Source organism: Talpa occidentalis, unplaced genomic scaffold (assembly GCF_014898055.3).
Source record: "Talpa occidentalis isolate TD23 unplaced genomic scaffold, MPIMG_talOcc4v2.1 talOcc4.9, whole genome shotgun sequence".
NCBI lineage: Eukaryota > Metazoa > Chordata > Mammalia > Eulipotyphla > Talpidae > Talpa > Talpa occidentalis.
In genome coordinates, this window is record NW_023605305.1 from 99501659 (window position 1) to 99524333 (window position 22675).

The 22675-nt window shown below is 37.3% G+C and overlaps 1 protein-coding gene across 2 annotated transcripts in view; it reads left to right on the forward strand.

The window, feature by feature from the left end:
* The window catches only part of SNX7 (sorting nexin 7), an 83373-nt gene that overhangs the window by 51335 nt on the left and 9363 nt on the right, over positions 1–22675 (forward strand). For both annotated transcript variants that reach the window (XM_054691849.1, XM_037498993.2), the window contains exon 8: positions 18709–18861. In XM_054691849.1, coding sequence (XP_054547824.1) covers positions 18709–18861 — 153 coding nt within the window. The remainder of the gene's footprint in view (positions 1–18708; positions 18862–22675) is intronic.

Genomic DNA, 22675 nt, shown 5'->3' on the forward strand with positions numbered 1-22675 from the left:
TAGCTTCATAGTACTGAGACTTAACCTCTTTTGCCACCAGGGAGGCCCAAAATTACAACTTGTTCTTAACCAGAATTAGTCAATAGAACTTCTGTGATGATAGAAGTGTTCAATTCTAGAATATCCAAAGCCCCAGTCCTTTGACTGTGCAACTGAGAAGCTAAATTTTTAATTGTGTTTAATTATAAAAAAATTCCAATTTAAATGTAAGCAGTCATATGTGGCTAAGAAGCTACCTTGCTACATAGAACAGTTCTAGAAATCTGTGATCAATATAACTGGAATAGCCTGTGTACTCAACTATATAAGTTAGGGATTCTCCTCACTTTTTTTTTTAATTAAAGATTTATTTATTTATGCATATAAGAGCTGGGGTACAGGCCAGAGATACGGGGGCTGAGAGGATTCACCAGAGATGGAGTGGGGAACAGACAAGCAGACCTACTGAAACACAATGCTGAGGGGAGCAGCGGGCAGACAGGAGAGGTCTGCCATGCCATGTGGGTTTGCTCCCTGGCCGGCCCAGGATCAAACCTGTGCTGCAGAGGCTGTGGTCTGCCTCATAGTGCAGTGCTTAACCCCTTGCCCCAGCAGGGAGGCCCCTCATTTTTTTTAAGATTTCTTTATTTATGCATACAAGAACTGGGGTACAGGTCAGAGTTGTGGGGAGTAAGAGGATTCACTAGAGATAGTGTGGGGAACAGAACAGGTGGATTGACTGAAATACACTGCTGAGGGGAGCAGTGGGTGAGTGAGGAGAGGTCTGCTGTGCCATGTGGATAGTTCCCTGGCCGGGGATCGAACCCATGGTGTAGTAGGTGCAGATAGCTTCATAGGTTGTGTCTTAACCCCTTGCGCCAGCAGGGAGGCCTGATTCTCCTCGCTTTTAAGAGACCTCAATTTTTAAAAAAGTTTTTTAAGTCTACATCATTGCTGTTCAAAAGTTTTATATTAATAGGACACATCTCAGTGGAAGCACTGGAAGAAAATGTATCCTTTTCAGTCCAAGGTATATTTATTGTGCCCCTGTTACAGAGGATTCTAAGGAGATAACCACATTTCCTAAAATGGGGCTGTTTAAATAATTGGCTTTCTGTTGCCTCCAGTGTCACATGAAATCATGATTATTCTTCATTTGAGAGATGTTAATGGTACTGGAAGTGCTGAAAGGTGATGCATCAACTACATTTGTGGGTGTTTTATGACTCAATTTGTCATTTTTAGAAAATGCATTGTGTTTTACTGAACAAGTTACATTTGGATAGCAAAATTGGCAATGGGTTTCAGAGAGAGAGGTTTCTACTTTTTAAGAAAAGTGTGTATTGTAAAGTATATAAAAAAGGTACTACTTAGTAATCACATGTATGCCTGAGCAGCATTGTATAATCAAGCATTTAATTTCTTCAGACACATCTTACCTCTCTCACAAATCAGAAAATAATATAATTTTATTGTTAAGAGCCCTCTTATCTCTCCCCTGCAATTTAATTAATACTTGTTAAGAAGAGGTAGCTGTCAGATTAGAACTGAATTTTTGAATTTTCTATTGTCTTCTGATGGAGTGGCAATCTAAATCTTTTTATTTAGGTATATTATTTTCAAGAACTTTTTAAAATGACAATTTCCAAGCTTTTCTGATTATGAAGAGAAATTTTTTAGCATTTGAATAAATAGATTGAATGGTTGATTTTTTTTCCATAAAAGGAAATAATAGGGAAGCCATTTTAAAAAGACGACAATGAAGACATTTTAAAGTCAGAATAGCTATTATCCTCAAGTTGTATTGTTTTGCTCCAAAATGTTGGTGATAGATGCCCTTAGGGTTAGATACAGGCTCATAATACATTTCTGTAGTATTTAAAACTACAAAGAAATAATCATCGGAAAGGCCATAGGGAAACCAGCCTGGATTAATCAATCATATTTCACTTTGCTGAAATCATTTATACCTTGTACAAATAATTATCCAATGCCCATACAGTGTAAGCACTGGGGATCTACTGGTCAAAAGACGGACATATGGCTCCCAGTGGTAGAATTTGGATTCTAACAGTAGAGTGCATGCATGCATACATACGTACATGCATACATACATTGCATGCATGCATATATGCATACATACAATGATTGTTCTAATGAATGTTAAGGAAATGAACAGTGGACTGAAATAGAAAATAATAAATAAAACTTACTCTTTATAATATTATTCTGAGAATTATCTGAGGAATTAGTATATAAGATGAAAGAAAACTAGAAGATTTAATATAGAATACTTTATCATTCATATACCTTATCATTTATTTATCTTCTTTGATACTTCTCAATAAAATTTTTTAAAAATTTTCCCAAAAGGTCTTCAATCTTTTTTTTATAAATTTGTTTCTAAGTAACTTAATTTTTTGTTTGTATTTATCGTAATTTAAATAATTTAAAATTTTCTCTTTCTGACTTTCTGTACAGAGTATTGAAATGCAATTAACTTTTGCATATTTATCTTACATCCAGCAAATTTCTAAAATGCTTCTATATTAATTATTTTAATTATACTCTATGGATTTTCTTTTTTTTTTTTTAAAGATTTATGCATACAAGAGCTGGGGTATAGGCCAGAGGTGCGGGTGATGAGAGACTTCACCAGAGACAGAGTGGGGAACAGAACAGGTGGATTGAATGAAATAACTGCTAAGGGGAGCAGCGAGTGAGTCAGGAGAGGTCTGCGCCATGCGGGTTGTTCGCTGGCTGGCCGGGGATTGAACTCTTGCTGTAGAGGCTGCAGATAGCTTCATAGTGCTGTGCTTAATCCCTTGCGCCACCAAGGAGGCCCCACAATTTTCTTTTTTTAAGAATTTCTTTTTATTTATTTATGCATACAAGTACTGGGGTATAGGCCAGAGGTGCCGGAGGTGAGAGGATTCACCAGAGACTATCAGGAGCAGAACAGGCAGATTTATGAAATACACTGCTGAGGGGAGCAGCAGGCAAGATAGGAGAGATCTGCTGTGCCATGTGCGTAGCTCCCTGGGAATTCATGAATTCCCATTGAATTCATGCCTCAGTGGCTGGTGATAGCTTGATAGTGCTGAGACTTTAGTTCCAGCACCACCAGGGAGGCCCCTCTATGGCATTTTCTATATAGAAGCCTTTGTCAGGTCAGTAAAAAGACAAAACTTGCAAGCTGATCATAGATTTGAGTCAAACAGCAAGGGAAGGGGAGGAAGACAGGTCAGAAGAGGGCAAGGAAGAGCACAAGGGTCTATGGTGATGGATCACAGGTGCTGTAGTGATGGGAGACCTGCAGGACTCCACTTGAGGGAAGAATAATGAATAAGGGGGGGGGGGGAAATGCTTCAATCCACCATAGACCATATATACAACCGTGGTCACAACAGGCTATACATTAGGGCCTAGTGTAAGTATACTCTACAACATGTGCATAATGATAAAGCTGCCTAATGATGCATTTCTCAGAATATATTCCCTTCATTAAACAACACTGGCTGTATCTATATAATGGAACATTATTCAGTCATTAAAAAGAAAAACAGTGTGTAGTATCAATGCATGCTACAAATTGGATAAACCTTGAAAACATTGTTAAGTAAAAGAGTCCAGCACAAAGGTCAGATGTTATATGATTCCATTTATATGAAATGTCTAGAATAAACTTGCAAAAATGAAAAAAAGAAACCCTTGTAATGGGTACATATTGATAGTTTTGATTCATTGATTCCATCTTCACACTTTTTATTTATATTTTTATTTCTTGTTAAACTGGCTATAAATGCATTTTATTATTAGTGATGGTAGTTACATTTTTCCTAATTCTAAAGTAAATGCTTCAGGATTTTTTTTTTCAGTAATCATGTTTGCTATAGTTTTTTTCTATGTATTTTTAATCAGGTTAAAGCAGTTCTTACCTACACCTGTGTGATAATAAGTTGATTTATGAGAGGGTTTTGAATTTTATTGACTGCTATTCTACAACCCATTCATATAACTCTATTATGTTCCTCTATTATTTACTTAATGTGGTGCTTCACACTAAGGTTTTTCTCATTTCAACCATGCTTGGATCCCTGGGGTAACAATTCATTATGACCATTGCTGCTTTGGGCTTGCATAGTTTTGTGGGGCTTCTAAATCTATGTTTCTGAATAACAGTGATTTCTCATCTTATTGTACATTCTTTAAACATTCACAGTTTTAACTTTTCAGTTATACTTTAGTAAAGCTGGGAAGAAAAATAATTTTTTTATAATTTAATTTTATTTTATATATATTTTATTTTTTTAAATAATAAATTTTATTTTTATATTCCCCATACAATTGCAACCCCCCCATTCTGACCCCAATCCCTCCCCTCCCGCCCCCCACCCCCCAAAAAGTGTCTCTGGTTCATAGTTTTTTGTTGATTTTGATTTCACTTTCTTATAGTTATTCATTTTCCTGGTCCCTTATTTAAGTTTTCTAGATATATATATATATTTTATATCATTCTTCCTTTTTGCACAATGCATGCTTTATCCTCTCAGGTGTAGTCCCACAAAATTCCCATCACCAAATTCACCCCTGCACCATCACCATAGTCCCTTGTGTAAGAACATATTCCCTCCTGTTTTGATCCCTCTCCCTCCCGCTCCCCTGCTGAGTGTCTCTCATTAATAGTTGCCTGTTAATTTTGTTTTTTAACTTACTACAATCACTTTTTTCCCAGTCCCTTATTTGGTTCCCCTATTTGGTTCCTCCTATAGGTAAAACCATCTGATAGTTTTCTTTTTCCTGCTGGCTTATTTCACTGAGCATAATCCCTTCCACACCATCTCTATTGCTATGAATGACATGAGTTTATCTGAAAAAGAATGTTTTTTAATTACCATTGAACATACCAGAAATGCCAGTTTTTATATCTAGGTTGTACTAGCCTCATAAATTTCTACACACTAGATTAATTTGTGTGAGATTGTCATCATATGTTAATGAAGAATACACTGTTCTAATAATGCCCTAGGAGCAGACTCTTGTAAGCTCTTTAAGTGTTAGGGGCTCAGTTGCATTGGAGAGATGCCACATTTTAAAGACTGATTGATTGATACAAGAACTGGGGTACAGGCCAGAGGTGCAAGAGGGTGAGAGACAGAGCAGGGAACAGAACAGACAGACACAGATGGACAGAAAACACTGCTGAGGGGAGCAGTGGACGAGACAGGAGAGGTATGCCATGCCATGTGGGTAGATCCCTGGCCAGGGAGTCGAACCTTCACTGCAGAGGCTGTGGACAGCTTCACAGCGCTGTGTTCAACGTGCTGTGCCACCGAGGAGGCCTGAGATGCTACATTTTAATAGTGCTGCCCTCTTGCCCTTAACTGTCCTTATAACTGGAGACAGCCACCGGGTGAGGACGAGCGATGCTTACTTGCCCAGAGTTACAGATTTTAGTATCAGGAAAAAATGATGAAGGGTGGATGATTAATCAGCAAGTGTGGCTCTTTCTTGTGAAATTCCATGTAGATTGCTTTTTAGTGGTGATAGATCACAGTTTTGAAAATACTGTTTTTTTTTTTCTTTCTGAGAGCTATTCATAGAAAAAATGGACTGTGAGCAAGCTGCTTTTTTCAATCTGTATTTTTATAAATGATACTTTGACACAACTGTTGGTAATCATGGCAGTTAACTCCCGGGAACTGTCATGCCAACGTGTATTAATTATTTATTAACTATACAGTTTAGCAGTCAAGCAGATTTGCTTTGAACACATATTTTAATGCAGAGTTTAGTTCAAATACCTTTACCAAAAGTGCTTCTGTTGTCTTTGCTGTGGGAAATTTGGAACTATATACACTACCTAGTCTAAGAGAGGGGTCAGTGCAAACTCAGTTTTTTAAAGGTCTTCTGTTTTAAAGTTGTTGACACTCACTGCTCTATACTATCTTTATTTTAATATTAACTTAAAAATTTCTTATTGTGGGCCTCCCTGGTGGCGCAAGGGATGAAGCACAGCATTGTGAAGCTATTCACAGCCTCTATAGCACAAGTTCGATCCCCAGCGGGCCATGGAGCTACTCACATGGTGCAGCAGACCTCTCCTGTCTCACCCACTGCTCCCCTCAGCAGTGTATTTCAGTACACCTCCCTGTTCTGCTCCCCACTCTGTCTTTGGTGAATCCTCTCACTCCCCACTTCACCTCTGGCCTGTACCCCAGTTCTTGTATGCATAAATAAAAAAACCTTTTCTAAAAAATTCTTATTGTTATCTCCATAAAATGAAATCAGAGATTAAGTCATGTTTAGTCATTACTTTGGTTAAGTCTCTAGACATCCCAGTTTTAGAGACATGCATTAAAATGTTCATATTGGCCTCACTGTGAAACTATCAGAATTCAGATGACTTTCATATTAAGTAAATTGAATCAGTATGTCAGAAGTTGAATGAGAAAAGAAGGAAAATATTTTGTATAGGGGCACTCTGCCAGTGTGATACTTGGCACACAGTAAACATTTAACAAATAGTTGTTGAATGAACTAATATGTTTTTTAAAAGGAATCTTTTTTTTAAAGATTTATTTATTCATGCATACAGGAGCTGGGGTACAGGCCAGAGATGTGGGGGGTGAGAGGATTCACCAGAGACAGTGGGGAACAGAACAGGCAGACTGACTGAAGTACACTGCTGAGGGGAGCAATGGGAGAGTCAGGAGAGTTCTGCTGCACCATGTGGGTTGCTCCCTGGATGGGTGGGGATTGAACTTGTGCTGCAGAGGCTGTGGATTGCTTCATAGTGTGGTGCTTAACCCCTTGCGCCACCAGGGAGGCCCTAAAAAGGAATCTTAATAAATGAGAAAAACTGATCGCCTAAGAGTGTGTTTGGAAGACTAGGGGTCTTCTTAAGTTTCTGGACAGATTTTATTTTTTAGTTATGAGGAAGTATATTCAAAGTACCTTCAGATTCAGGGAGGAAATGTCTAATTGTTTTTTGCATGCATGTTAGGGTTTTATTAATTCATGATTAGTGAGATACTGATATTCCTTGGATAAGCATGGAGTTATCGATGTGTTGTGGCAAAAAAAAAAAAAAAAAAAAGAACATTCCAGTTCCTTAAAATGAAGAGAATTTCTGGACTCTCTGGCCTTACCCATAATTGCTAACCTTCCATAGACTTTTTAGCCTGACCATATTGTCCATTCCACCAAGCAGGTCTTTCAGGGATTTGGGATTCTCTGAGCTACTAATAAAATGTCTCCTTTCTTTCTTTCTGTCTGTTGTTCCTTTTTTATGCACATGCTAGATGTTTCCTAGCATAGGACAAGTGAGTGAGAGGGCAGATTAGGTCAAGACATTTCTGAGACTCCAAGAATAACACTTTCATAATCTCTTCAAAGTGCCTCTCTAAGTCTACAAGTATTAAATGCTCACATCCCACAAGCTTTGCTAACACATTATTCAAAGCAGACTTCTGAAGTAGATTCTTTCTTTCTCCTCATTTTACAGATGAGGAAACTGTGGCCTTTCAAGGAAGTGAACTTGTTTTTAATATCACACATCAGGATTTGCACCCAGGGACTTCAGATTCCAGACTATAGATCACGGACCTATGAATGTGTGTGATTATGAAATATTTAAGTTCTAAAAAAAGGAGAGGAAGTCCCCAAAACAAACATACTATACCCTAAGGCAACTGAGAACGGTGAAATGTTAGTTCTTCAGTGTCAAGCCTCCTAAGTAGACAGTGTTTTTGGAGTCCAAGTCTTGATCTTGGGCCAAAGAGCACCTATCAGTAGGACACATGGAGCTTGTCACTGAGGCAGGTGCTGTCCTCATTATAACAGGCACGCATCTTACTCCCCACATGCAACAGACACTGGATTTGTACAGATGTCCTGGAAATGCAAATGTTACCCCATCTGTGATGATTGCAGTTTGATTGTTTATTTGTTTATATCAATGCTTAGCTTAATTTCATCACATGAATATTTTGTGCAATTGGGATATTTCTTAGATATAAAGATACATGTCCTTTTTTAGAAGAATTTTTTAATCTAATTATTCTGGATTTCTTAAAATTTAGTTTGCAAGGTACGTCCTTATTTTATGAAAAGAGAAAAAAAATCAAGAAAAGACTGAGGCAGTTGGTAAGGTGAAATAAGTGGGGGAGACCCCAGTGTGTAATGTGGTTCTTAAATTTCTTTGGGTCATGATCATAAGCTCCCAATGGTGGGACTTTCCCTCTAGATTCACCCCTGTGGCCTTGGTCATGTGCCTGAGTCATTGGCTAGCACATAGTAAGCTCTTAGGAATAAAGATTTGTTGAATAAATATTTACTTTTATACCCCATTTCTTCTTCCATCTTATTAATAGAAACTCTGTTTTGGAGGGGGAAAGAGATTTAAGGAATGCAAATAAATATAATGAAATGTTTGGGGGGGCAAGAATATAAAACAAACAAATAACAAATAAGCAAATCCTTGGATTAAGTTGGCCAGCATTTTAGAAGAAAAACAATTAAGAACTGGCCTACAGATGTGGAAATATACCGTCATAGGGACCCACATCTTGTTCAAATTCTGCTTTTGCTCACATTACTGAAAACTTGGGCCAGCTACATTGGTGCAAGCACAACTTCCCTGTGACATAATGAAGTTGAAATGGGAGCCACATGAGACATAACAGCACAAGACCTGGTTGGAGAAGGTCCACATTTGAAATATTAGCCGGCAGATGATAAGAATCTACAGTGTGCTGCATACATGCAGGAACGTAGCCCTGCCTCTCATCATAAATTCAGGGCACTTAATGTGAGTCCCCCACTTTTTCTGACTGTTAGTCCATCTTTGGCAGTACTATCAACAAAGAAAAATGAGACAAAAGACTGTGAAGCAAGAATATAAAGAGATCAGCACTGTTTGTCCTTTTCTTAATAACTGAGGTTATTTCACTGATCTGGCAGGGTAGGTAGTTACTCATTTTTTATGCTCATCCCTCCAAAAGATGACTGTTCTCCCTTATAGTCCTTGCCAAAGCCAGAGCTCTTCTAAAGTAATTCCTAAATAGTTGCACTTTCCTGCCAGAAAGTCCAAAAAAATACCTTGTGATGTCCATTTGTAGGAGGGCATGGAGTAGAAAAAAATTCAGTGGAATAATTGTTATTTCTGTAAGCATATTTGAAAGTTCTTGCCTCTGTGATGGAAATGCATTGAGAGAAATACATCAAAAGATCAGACAACTCTGAAAAGCGTAAGCCTACGTAGTCATCTTTAAGTACACTTTAATCTCTAAGAAGAAAAGCCCAATTATGTCCTACTGTCTGTTGTTAGATCAAATATATGCACTCTGGATGTATCTGTTTACTGCGTATAGTTAATGAGTATAAAGTGAAACCTCCAAATTTCATTTATAATCAAATATTTTTAGAGATTTATATTTGGAGCGTGTTCTTTCAAGCAATATCTTTGTTTTTTTTTAATATTTTGCTACCCTAACATCATGAGAATATAATTCACATCTCTAGTATTTATTTATGGACAAATCGATACTTGTCATGTAATTTCCAAGATCAAATTTTGTCACAAAAATATTATAGAATGGAAAGTGCACTCATAAATCATTTGATAAATTAATACCATATTAGTTTTCTTTGAAAAATTTTTTTTAAGATTTATTTATGCATAGAAGAACTGGGGTGTAGGCCAGAGGTGTGGGGGGTGAGAGGATTCACCAGAGACAGAGTGGGGAGCAGAACTACTGAAATGCACTGCTGAGGGAAGCATTGGGTGAGACAAGAGAGGTCTGTACCATGTGGGTCAGCTCCCAGGCCTGGGATCGAACTCATGCCACAGTGGCTGGCGATAGCTTGATAGCCCTGAGTCTTAACCCCTACACCACCAGGGAGACCCATTCTTTGCAAAAATTTTTCTTCATATTTTAGTTAATTATTTGGTTATAAAATGTTATAAATAAGCCATTTTTGTAGGGATTTATATAACTTTAATAGCAGAGCTATTTCTGATATTTATACTTACATGAAAATATGCTCCTGCAAATTTAAATTGTAAAAGTAGAAAATTAAAATATGTTAATGCATTTTAATAAAAGTCATTGAAATACTGTAGGTTTGCTGGATTGGTTTACTTCGTCAGCCTTGAGGGTATAAGGAGGGGAAAACTCTATATAGTCAAATCGGATTGAGGAATTGAGTGCACCTGTTGGTCACATAACATCTATGTGCTTCAAAACATGAATGAACTGTTAAATATGGCTGTATGGCCTATAATTGTCAAAACGGTCCATAGGCCTATGTGAGTAGAGTGTAGGTCTTGTTTTCTAGCAATAAAAAATAGGTTATTGCATAGATTCACCCGAGTATTTTCCCCAGCTTCCCACATGACTTGTAACAAATACGCACAGGGTGATGACCAGGACTCAGAGCTCAATTTGGTGTCGATGTAACCCAGTGCACCTGTTCTTGGCCCTTTTCATCACCAAGCCATTCTCCAGTTAAGATTGAAATGAATCAAAGAAACATGGCAAGAAGGAGACAGGTTCTGATGGTATCATTCCCACGTGGAATATAGAGAAACAAAACAAAGCCAGAGAACACTAAAAAAAAAACAACAAACCCTGGGAATTTGACTGAAAATTAAGGGTACCAAGGGGGCAGGGGAGGGGCCCAGTGGACGATGGTAGATGACTGTGGATGCCTTGGTGGTGGGTGTGGTAACATATACCAGTAGAGGAGTGATCCTATATCCCATATACAGTGTTGTAAATAGAAGTTACCTTAATAAAAAGCAAAAAGAAAACACAGCAAGCCCAACCTTAGAAATAAAGGAGGGAGTTCCCTTCAGCTGAGTCCAGGGACATTACATGAATATAATTTGCCTTTTTTTCTTCAACTTAACCCCTTCCTCTTAGCTTCTACTTATCATGGATGAGAAATAATAGCTATAGTAATTAAATATCACTGTAACCTTCTGTATGTTGACATTATGGTGTACTTACTGTTTCAGTGTGATGATTGCTTTATTATTTCCCTTTAATTTTTCTTCTGTCCTCAGAAGTCAGCACATTTATTTTTGACATTTGTCAGAAATGTAGTAAGAATTTTTATTGAAATTTGTCACAAGTTTACCACAGTTTGGTTGTGTTCCCCTTTCAGGAAGAATAGTGGTTAACTGAAAAGGAGTGTAGAGTTTAATCCTAACTTCTTTCTAGAACAAAGGGAAACTCTAAAATGTAAGACTTGCTGTTTTCTAAGATTTATTTAGCCCTTGATGCCTCAAGAAATGAAGCATTCCTTGCACCAAGTCTCTCATATGCTGCTGTGTGCCTTCCCCTTAGTAGAAAAGAATTGAACCAGTTTTATTAACTCTAAGTGAACAAAGTTTGTCATCATCTTTTTAGTATATAACTCTTGCAAGGTGGTTTTCTTCATGAGTATGAACTGCTTCTAAATTTTCTATTGTTGCTATCTTTTTCTTTGTTCTTTTGTGGAAAAATTGAGTTACTTTTTACACCCATTTCCCCACAACCCAGTCACTATAAATATTAAATGTCCTGCGTCTGTTTGCATTCCTCACTGTGAATTCATTCTCTTATGGATATACTAAACTGGAAGTTTCTATGTAATAAAATGTGAATGACATTTGAATTTCTTGGAACCAGCAAAATGTTTTACAGCTTTCAGAGAATTCTGACAGCATAGTGCTATGAAACAATATTATTGATTATATCTGAAGAGGTCTCGGGCAACAAATAGCACCACTTTTATCAGTTTATCTATTTTAATGAGTTGGATTAGGTATTCCTTTTATAGAACCAAGTGTTTCAACAGTTTTCAAGTGAGCCTAGTTTTTGTTCTAGAAGGAATTCTTTGATAATGGAAGTGTCCTTAGACTATCAAAGTAAAATCCTTTTATTGAAGAGGTCTCTACTGAAAGATTAGCATTGTGCATCAGCTACTCTGAGATGCAAAACATTTTTCTGGTTAGTTTTCCTAGAGTTTTCCTTCTCTTTCCCAGCTATCGCTCTCTAATTTCTCATTATTTAAAATATTCAGTGTACTTCGTTGCAATTGGTATGTCCTTATCACTTCCCACCTTACCCAAACTTAACCAAATTACTATAACAAAATCACTTCAGAAATTTCAAAGGTTAAGGGTGACCTTGACACCTATTGACCTCCAAAAATTATCTGATATTTCATATGCCACTGAGTGACTTTGAGTATTTACTTCGCAGTGTACCTCACCCTATAACAACTATTTGGGGTAGTAAATGTCTATTAATGCTACCTTTAGGCGTTCATCTTCTGTCTCACCCTACCCCACCTGTTCTTCCAGTTTACCTTAGCAACAATACACTTTTCTCCCAGTGCTCAAATATAGTCTGTTGCCACATCCTGCTGATTTTGGCCCCTCCCAACCCCCCCCCCAGGTTTTTTTATTTTCCTCTCAGTATCTCTGATCCAGTCTTGGCCCTGACAGTAGGTTAGACTGACCTCAGATTAAGTTCCACTTCTATCTGTTACAAGTTATGTGACATTAGGTAGAACTGCCCAGTTCTCTTGCTCAAACTCCTTCAGGAATTCAGCTTGTCTTCTGTTAAAATCTAAACACATCCAAGAGAAACCCCTTTAGGACCTGGAAATGGACTGTCTCTCTTTAGTCATCTTTGCATTTCCCTACTCACATTTTAGGTACCAACCTGAATGAACTACCTACTTTTTTTTTTTAGAAACTTCAAAGTAAATATGCTTCTGGAACGTAATACCTGCTGTTTTTGCTTGTAATAAAATGCCTTTCATACTTCTTTATCTGGTTGCCTTTTTTTCCCTTCCCTTAGGCATGAGTTCCTGAGGGAAAGATTTATTTCTTCACTCTCCATTTTCATTCTATACACAGAGTAGTCAAGAGTGAACACTACTGTATGAGTGAGTCAATAGGAATGAACCAAACCCTCCTTATATTGTTTCATTTTTCATTGTTTCCTTAATCCTAATGCAAATCAACTGTTTTCCTTCCTTCCTCTCCACCCTCCTTCCTCTTTTAGCTGTTGCTGTGTGTTTCTGATTCAGGAATCTATCTGAAAGTATAGCTCTGCCCTGGAAAAAAATCTCCAGTGACTTCCCATTTCCTGCACAATTCACGTTATGCTCATATCTTATAAACCCCCTAGTGGTCAGTCACCCCTCAGCCTCTTCAGCTGCACTCCACTTCTTTGCATGCCCAGCTTCCAGACTCCAGACCTGTCTCTTTTTTTTTTTTTTTTTTTTTTTATTTTTTTAAGATTTATTTATTTATTTATATAAGCACTGGGTACAGTCAGAAGCGCAGGAGGGTGAGAAAATTCACCAGAGCCAGAACATGGAGCAGAGCAGGCAGAAGGACCGAAGTACACTGCTGAGGGGAGCAGCGGGCGGCAGGAGAGGTCTGCGCACCATGTGGGACCCTCCTCTGGTGGCCGGGGAGCAGCTGGGGATCGAACCGGCGCCGCAGAGGCTGCGGGCAGCTTCGCAACCCAGCGCTCAACCACTGCGCCACCGGGGAGGCCCCAGACCTGTCTCTTACCCATTCTTTGTCACGTCCTGTAGCCTACCATCTCTGTGCTTTGACTTATGGCATATCATCATTTAGTTGTTTCCTTCCCAGTTATGACCCAGTGAATTAAGTCAAGATATGCCCTACCCAGTCCACACTAAGCTTCATTTTCTCTCTCTCTCTCTCTCTCTCTCTCTCTCTCTCTCTCTCTCTCTCTCTCTCTCTCCTTTTCCCCCTCCTTTATGATATATATCACATTCTGCCTTTGTGTTACAGCTTTTGGTTTTGTTTCATTTTTGCTCAACTGTACTCATACATTACAAACTCTTGGAAGTAAGAGCTGAATCAGTTCAACCTTGAAAGACACAGAGAGTTAGCTGGGTCCTATTTAGTCATATAGAAAGCTTGAGCTTTGACCTAAGCAGATCTTTCCTTTGAATCACTATTATGCCACAAATAGCTATGTAATCTTTTTCATTTCTTTCTTCCAGTCTCCCAGCTTGTAAAAGGGAGATAATAATACCAAATTTGCAATATGTATATGAAAATTAAATGAAATACTATATGTAAAATGCATAGTTTAACGCAATAGCCCATGGCAGAAATGTAGTAAGATGTTATTATTGTAACAGCTGTTACTGGTACTAAGGAAGGTATTCACCGCTAGAGGATAGTACTTGTTTGCCTGAGTTCTTATTACTCATGGTTTTTCATTTAATTGTGTGGCTAATTTCTAATTCAAAATAGCTGAAGCTAGAAATTACCTAGTATCCTTCCTGGTAAATATACTTTTTTTTTTTTTTTTGGCTATCTTACAATCTTTTATACTTACTCTGGCATTACGACATTTTCCTGGCAAAATGCACTGCTTTCTTCTTCAGTTTTTCCACCAATAGAGGGCCGCCGGATCACTTCAAGTATTTGTAAAAAGAATTATTCAAACTTTTATCTTTTTCAACTCTTCTTTTTTCATGCCACTTTACAGTAGAGTATGTGAACTGAATTCCTACTTTTAGGTTTATTGAAACCTATGGTTCGAGGGCACCAAAGTACTTAAGGGGCTTCTTTGGACCACCAGGTTTCAAACACAGCTTACTCTGGCATTTTAGTTAACTTTAATTCACTATCTATGTTCAGCGCCTGGTGACATCATTTGAATGCATAATCCCTTGTATCAAAGAACTTGCTAAAATTGATGTCAACTAAGGGAACTTCAAAAATTATGCTTTCATAAATTGTCAGGGAAGATAGAATGCAGAGCATTCTTAATTTGAATTAAATGTTTTGCACTTAATGTCAGTTAAATCTTCTTAGAATTAAAATTATAAGAAAATGATTCAGTATGGGAAATACATAATGTTGTTTCAGGGAAGCCCCTGGAGAAATGGGGTGACCTGGGTGTGAGTCCTCACTGTTCACTTAAGAATTCAGGACGGGGGCCTCCCCTGGTGTCACAGCGGTTGAGCATTGGGCTGCAAAGCTGCCCGCAGCCTCTGCAGTGCCAGTTCGATCCCTGGCCGCTGGCGAGGGTCCCACATGGCGCACAGACCTCTCCTGCCGTGCCCACTGCTCCCCTCAGCAGTGTACTTCGTCAGTTTGCCTGTTATGTTCCCTGCTCTGGCTCTCGTGAATTCTCTTACCCTCCCGCGGTTCTGGCGGTACCCAGTGCTTATATAAATAAATCTTTAAAAAAAAAAAAAGAATTCAGGACAGAGGACAGAACTCAAAAGTGGACATGAAAAGATAAATGAAGGAAAAAAAAGTACTGTTAACAATGGCAGCTAGAAGAGGGAGAACAGAATGAGAGAGAGGGAGAGAGTTAATTGACTAACACATGGTCATGCAATCTATCCTGCTACAAGCAGTACCAGGGTACACGTTAGGGCCACAGAAACAAGAAGTCCTGAGCTGGCATATGTTCATTAGATACCAGGCATGGCTGCTTAGCTCCACCCCTAGTTCCAGTAGCTCCCCCTTCAGGAAGTCTGGTTCATGGCTTACTGGAATGTATAGTCCAAGGCAGCTTCATGTAAATGGGGGTAGGAAAAATAGTCCCTCCCTTTAACAATGTCTTTTTTATCCTTTTTCAAGAAAAAAATCATGATGAGCTCATCAAAGAAAAAATACATATAGCAACCAAAAATCACAAGAATTGATTATATAGATTTAAAGAATATATGTCATTTTCTACATTGGTAAGAGCAAATTAAGAAATTGATTTAAGACCTAGATCCTGAAATAACAACGGGATATTTCCAGAAGCTAAAATACTAGATGTAGAAATGGAATCAGCCTCAGTTTCGCCAACTCTGATGATGGTGATAATGCTACTAGTGGTGGTGAGGGCACTGGCATCGGGCAAATTGTCAATGTGCAGATCAACTAAGATCCTTTTTCTCATGCAATTTTCTTTAAAAATCTCAATGAGGGGCCTCCCTTGTGGCACAGGAGGTTAAGGTGCAGCACTATGAAGCTGTCCGCAGCCACTGCAGCACGAGTTCCATCCCCAGCCAGGGAAATCACCCACATAGCACAGCAGACCTCTCCTGTCTCTCCCGCTGCTCCCCTCAGCAGTGTATTCCACTCGATCCACCTGTTCTGTTCTCCACTCCATCTCTGGTGAATCCTCTTAACCCCCCCATACCTTTGGCCTGTGTCCCATTTCTTGTATGCATAAATAAATAAATCTTTAAAAAAAATCCCAATGAGATAGAATGAGATAGGTATTATTTTTATATTCATTTTAAGGATATAGAGACCAGGCCTTCAATGGATAGTTTTACCCAATGTCATATCACTTGTTACAGACAGAAATGAGACTTAAACTGAGGTTGGTCTAACCCTAACCCATTGTCAATTTTCTTAACTCTGATGCTTTGCTGATAAAGTGAAAGACCTTTTTTCTGTTGGTGAGTGTGAGGTCAGGATTCTTCCCTAGTATTCAGTAGCTCTTGACCAGAGCAGAAGCACCAACCATCCCTAACACCACTTCAAGGACTTGTCTGAGGGGAAGTAACACACTGACAAAAGAAAAACTCTTTATTGTAAGTTCCTTATGATAGTGACACCGTTCTAAGCTCTCTCTCCAAAGGGGGAAAAGAGAGAATATATGACTTAGATATTGTGTTTGTTAAGTCAGTTTCACTCGGGAACTCTGCCAGTAATCCCACACCTGTGCATAGCAATGTTTGACTGCAGACTTAACTAGAGGATAGTAAGAGTGCTTTTGCAGTTGGTACAGGTAACTTTTGATAGTAGAGCAAGAGACACATTTTGCTTATACTCTCCATCTGGCTGTGAAATTGGCAAGGTTTCCTTTAACAACCCAGAGGAGCTAAGTTCTCTAACTAGCCCCTGGGCTTCTTCCAGCAAACCCAGATCTTGTTTGAGTTTGGCCTTTCATCAAGTTTACTCTTGGCTTATTCCCAGCATTCACAAGCTACCATTATTGTTTGTTCAAGTAATATCCTATGAGACAAATTCTCTAAGATTGAACAAACAAATTACCCCAAGGAGTGCACATACTCATAAACTAATAAATGACCTCACAGAGATAGTTTAAAAACAAAACAAGAATGTAAAAACTATAAATACACAAAAAATGAAAGTCTACTAACTACTGGATTAGATCTCCCATAGGTAATAAAAAATTTATGTAATACCAAATGAGTCCTAGATGCGGAATAGCAAAGATGACTGACTACAAGAAAATAAGAATAGAGAGGTGAAATTCCATAGCAAAAAAAAATAATAATAAAAAGTAATAATTGAAACAACCACTGTATACAAAAATAACTTTGATACTAAGGCATACAATTTTACATTTTAACATCTCTGAAATCAGGTCTCTTCTTTCAAATACATTCAGTCACACAACAGTGGTAATATATAATGTCTAATGCCCTTTTAAAACTTGAAAGAGGTGTTGTAATTTCCCCTTGAATCTCAGTGGCTTTGGATCTTATTCAGAAAAATCCAAGAACTGTAGCATGGACTACATGACTCAGTAAGATCAGGTCACTCATTAACTCATTGACCTCATCTTCTGGGAACTTCCTTCCTTTTTTTTTTTTCCAACTCTGCTACTTGCTATAGTCATGCTCACCTGTTGTTCTTCTTGGACCACCAAGTATCTTTCAACCTCCAGGCCATTTTTCTTGCCAGGGATGCTTCCCTACTGAGAATTCCGGGTTCACTCTCATGATGACTTAACATATTTATTCGAATGACTCTTATTTAGACATTCTCTGATGGTCATCTTATCTAAAATTTCATTATCTTAGCATTTGTGGTCTATTTTTTGTTTCAATGTTCTTTTTATCATTTTCTATCAACTAATAGTTCATATTTTATTTATTTTGTTTATGGTTTGTCTCTTCCCAATAGAGTATAAACTCTAGAAAAGCAGGCATTTTTATCTATGGCCTTCACTACTGAATCTCCAACTCCTAGGAGAATGCCTGGTTCAGAGAAGGAATTTAATAAATATATACTGAATATATGAGTGGATATGTGTATATAAACTATGTAACTATAAATATTTATGTAACTGCACCAAAGGTAAAATAATAAATTGGTGGGAGAGCAGGTGAAAGTATCTCATGTAGACTCCCCACTAGGGCGTGGAATGGGTGTGAAGTGTTTGGTGATATAAACCAGACTCTAGTACAAGATATTTGACTAAATTTGACAAGTTAATTCCCTGTACCTGCAGGTGGGGCTAGTCAATTCGTATGGATGTTATAACATGTCAGTTAATCAAACCTTCTGTTAGAACAATTGAAAAATGAAAACCCAGAGTGGGAGGTGAAGCAAACAAAACCATATTTCTAATGTAAATATTATCACCACAAACAATTGTTTCAGTAGTGTGTTGATGTAAAAGAGTTCTGATGTTATTTGTAGTTTAATTTTCTTTATTTTTTAAAGAGTGAAACTGAAGCCCAAGGCTTTAGAAAATTAGCCAAGGTCAAGTGTTAATTAGTAGCAGACCTTGGAACTCTCTTAAACATCTCTGAGTGAATCCAGTGTTTTTAACTAGTTCATACACATGGTAAATACTGGTGACTTTTCCGGAAAAAGGATTATTTTTAAGTAGTTTTGATATAATGTTCAGTGTAAATGTTTTGATCTCAACAAAAATACATAGATTTATCTGTCTTTGTGATCTAACTCAGTTTACAGAAGAAATTGAAAAACTTGAAGATAAAGTGGCATGTGCAAATAATGCCCTGAAAGCAGATTGGGAAAGATGGAAACAAAATATGCAAAATGATATCAAGTCAGCATTTACAGATACAGCTGAGGAGAATATCCACTATTATGAACAGGTAATTCACCATTTCTGATATTGCTTCATTTTTTATATGTTGCCTTCTCTTTTACTTTCTATCTGTCCAGTATTATTGAAAGAGTCTATTAAGGAACCAAGTATCACATTCAAAAGCCTTTTTGGTGGCTCAGTGCCAATGGAGTTGCCAATTACTAGGGTAATGCAAAACCTACCCACTAAAGCAAATGTGCTTATGTGGAGGAAGGATGAGTTTTCCTTCTTACACAGCATGCCCTTAGTGCCTAATTTGGGCTGTACTAAATGTGAGAAAGAATTATGCTATAATTTTGTTTTGTTTTCCCCTCAAGATTTGAACTCTTCAGAAGCACTTGATAGTGCTTCCCAATGATTCTGTCATCTCAATTCTTTTTCCTCGCCCTTACAATGTTTGCAAAATGAGCAAAGGAACAGAGGTTTGAGTGAGCAGAAAATCAGTTCAGGGTTTGCACCCCGTATTCCTGCCATCCCCACTTTGTATTCCTTCGCTGTTAAAAGAAAATCAACAAAGGAACAGGCAATTCTGTTTACAATAGAGTACCAATATTGCTTTAATTCAGGAACTAGCTTAGTATCATTTTTTTAACAACAGTTCTTCCAGGTAGTTACTGTTTTTGAATAAATTTTATAATATTGTCTCCATCTAAAATATTGTAAATTTACTTTCTCTAGAAGTAAATTTTTTTCTCTAGAAGGTATATTTTTAAACATAGATCTTTAATCTTTTCTCTGGCTGCATTAATAAATATGTGAAAGTGATGCAATAAGAAAATTATTGTATGCTTTATCATCTATAGTACTTGTCAGTTTAAAGGTACTTTAAAACATTGTATATTTTGAAAGATTAATTGATATTGATATTTTCATTCAACAAGAATTCCTTAATCTCCTACCAGCAGACATGTGCTGAGCGCTGGAGAGAAACACAGTGCATGACAAACGCAGTCCCTTCCTCACGTAGTCAACTCCATAAGGGAAATGATCAATTCAAACAAAAGCTTATAATAAAATGGGATGAATTCCAGAACGGAAAGACAGTGCAAGCAAATCTAACTTAGTGTAGAAGCAATGAGGAAGAGTCTGCAGAGGGTATGTTTAAGTTGACTCCAGAATGACACAGAAGAGGTAGCCAAGGAAAGAGTGTTCTAAGAGAGCACATGTGCAAAAGCCTAGACATGAGCAAGAAGATGCTTGATTAACTCATTCCTTTTTGGGAATGGCTTCATGGAGGTCATGTTAAGTTGAAAATGAAGCTTGTAGGGGAGGAAATAGTTTTCCCTGATCCTCCTAGGATCTCTGACTGAATCTGAAAATTAAATGACAAAAATGGATTAACAGGAGAAAAACATGCACATTGATTTAATTGACGTTCCTCATGACACAGGAACTTCATAATGAAGACTGGAAGGGACAATTAGATCTGAGTATTTTTATACTGGACTTGATGAAGAGTGGACAGTCATGTAGAAATCTGAAAGATTAAGGAGTATGAGGGAACTTGGCAGGCCCTGTTGATTTGAAAATATCTTGGTTTTCCTTTATTTTTGGTGGTCAGGATGTCCTTTCCTCTGGGAGTAGAGCAGCAGGTGTCTCCTCTCACCTGGTGGTTTTATGACCTATTGGGGGGGGGGCAGGAAGGACCAGGGACTTGACCTTCCTGCTTCTGCCTTTTTTGTCGAATACCTTAAACTTAAAATATTCAGTATGCCAGTGAGTGAGTCAGATTTTAGTGTAGCATGTCCTGATCCTCATCGGGCTGAAGAGGACCTTATAAGTTTAGTTTATCTTTTATTTACAGGAGAAAGGGAGCCATTGAGTTTCCACAAGGAAGGTTTGGGGCATGCATTTTAGGCAGATCTCTCTGGCTGTGTGTGGGTCAGAATGGAGAACTGGACATATTGGAACTAGTTGGGAGGATACTGCAACAACAAAGGCTAAAGTGTGAACTGACCTAGGGGTTTCATAGTTGTGGGCTGGAGACTGATGGACAGATTCAAATTATTTTTTTTTTTTTTGTATGTGTAGGTGGGATTGGAACCTTTACTTTCTCTCTCTCCTTATTCTACATTCACAACCTTAAGTACATTCAAGTATCTAAAAGGAGTTTTCCACCCATCTCAGATTTCAAAATGATATAAAATATGTGTGTTTAAGAAAACACTTTTCCCACCATAGGTTTTAATACCAGCCTTCACTGTTTAAATGCACAGAAAAAATAGTACTTCTCCTTTGCAATACATCCTGTCCACACTGACATTGCAGGATCATTATGACAATAAACTGAAATAATTGATAAAAGATCTTGCTAATTAGAATATGTGATAACTAGTAGTGATTATGGTTACAAAACAAATATATGAGAGTATGAAAATCACCCTGACAATTACACTACTGTCATTTCCTTTAAAAGATAAAGTCTGCAAACTTTTCTAAGTTTGGACTTTTTTATGTTTTTGAGAAAAAATGTTCATAGCATTTTTGATGCTACCTCAAACATAAATACATGTTTTTGTCATTCCCCTAGATTTAATTCAGTTTTTATAAAATACTGCTTTCTTAGAAACAGTTAAATTAGCATTAGTGTGCCATATGCCATATTGCAAATTTTGTTCTTCACAGCAGTTTATATCAGTGTGTTATGTTTTTAACTCTTTCCTCAAAGTGAAGTATATTTCTAAATGTTACTAAAAATATGTCAAGTATATTGCATCTAGTGTACATAAATGTGGAGGAATCTTTGGTTTTCTGTATTATAACATTGAAGCACCCCTCCAGATCTAGTTATTTGTTGTTGTTTTTTTGTTTCCTGAGGGAATAACTTTTAACTGATTTGGCACATCAGTTGAAGCATAATCAGGAAGTTGGATCCCTTAAATAATCAAAGCTTCCTAATTAGCACACAGCTTGTGAGGCCTGAAACAGCAACAGTCTGTTTTTATCTGTTAATTTCAGAATATCTCAGATACACAGAGAAGTGAAATATTCCAGAATCTTTCCATTCCCTTTTTTTTAAACTTAATCACATTCTTATGGAAATACTTCTTTTTCATCAACATTTGTAAAATTAATTCCCCCAAAGAGATTTGCTCCTGGTTGTCAGTGAAATGGGGTATATACATTTGCTTTTGGCCTTATTTTTGTTAAGTGAATTGGCCACAAGTTGTTTATGACTTAAAATTTAAATATCAAAATGATGGGAAAATCAGATTAAATTATAGGTTGTTATCAGATGCTAATTATTGTCATATTAAAATGTACTGAGATGTGTGGTTTTACTTGGAGATAATTGACAACAAATATAAAAAAGTTATCTCTAAGTAAACACTGACCAGGTATAATGTGTTTGTTCCCATTTTGTTCTGTAAGACCAATAATTAAGTATAAAGTTATTGAGTCTTACTTAAAAAAAAAAAAAGAATAAGAAAGCAGTAAAATCAAAAATCCAGTTGAACATGGGTGAATAATTTCAAAGTGTATTGAAATAACTAAAGAATCTCCTGTTAATTTCCTGCTAACATATGGAATGATATGAAAGTATATAACATTATATTGAATGTTGAAAAAAGCGCATAATGGTTTTCTCATTGTTCCTTAGTTGTCCATAGCAGGTACGAAAGATTATCTATTTTTGTTCTTGATACTAATGATATTGATGATGTTTATAAAGATTGTGATGGTGGAAACATTTCAAAGGATGCAGAAGAGTATTGTCACCATGTAAACTGTTAGTGTACTTTGTAGAAGTCAACTCATTTAATTTATTGTTTTGGTAATAATTTTGAAATTTGCTTTTTTTCAAAATTTAAGTTTTATGG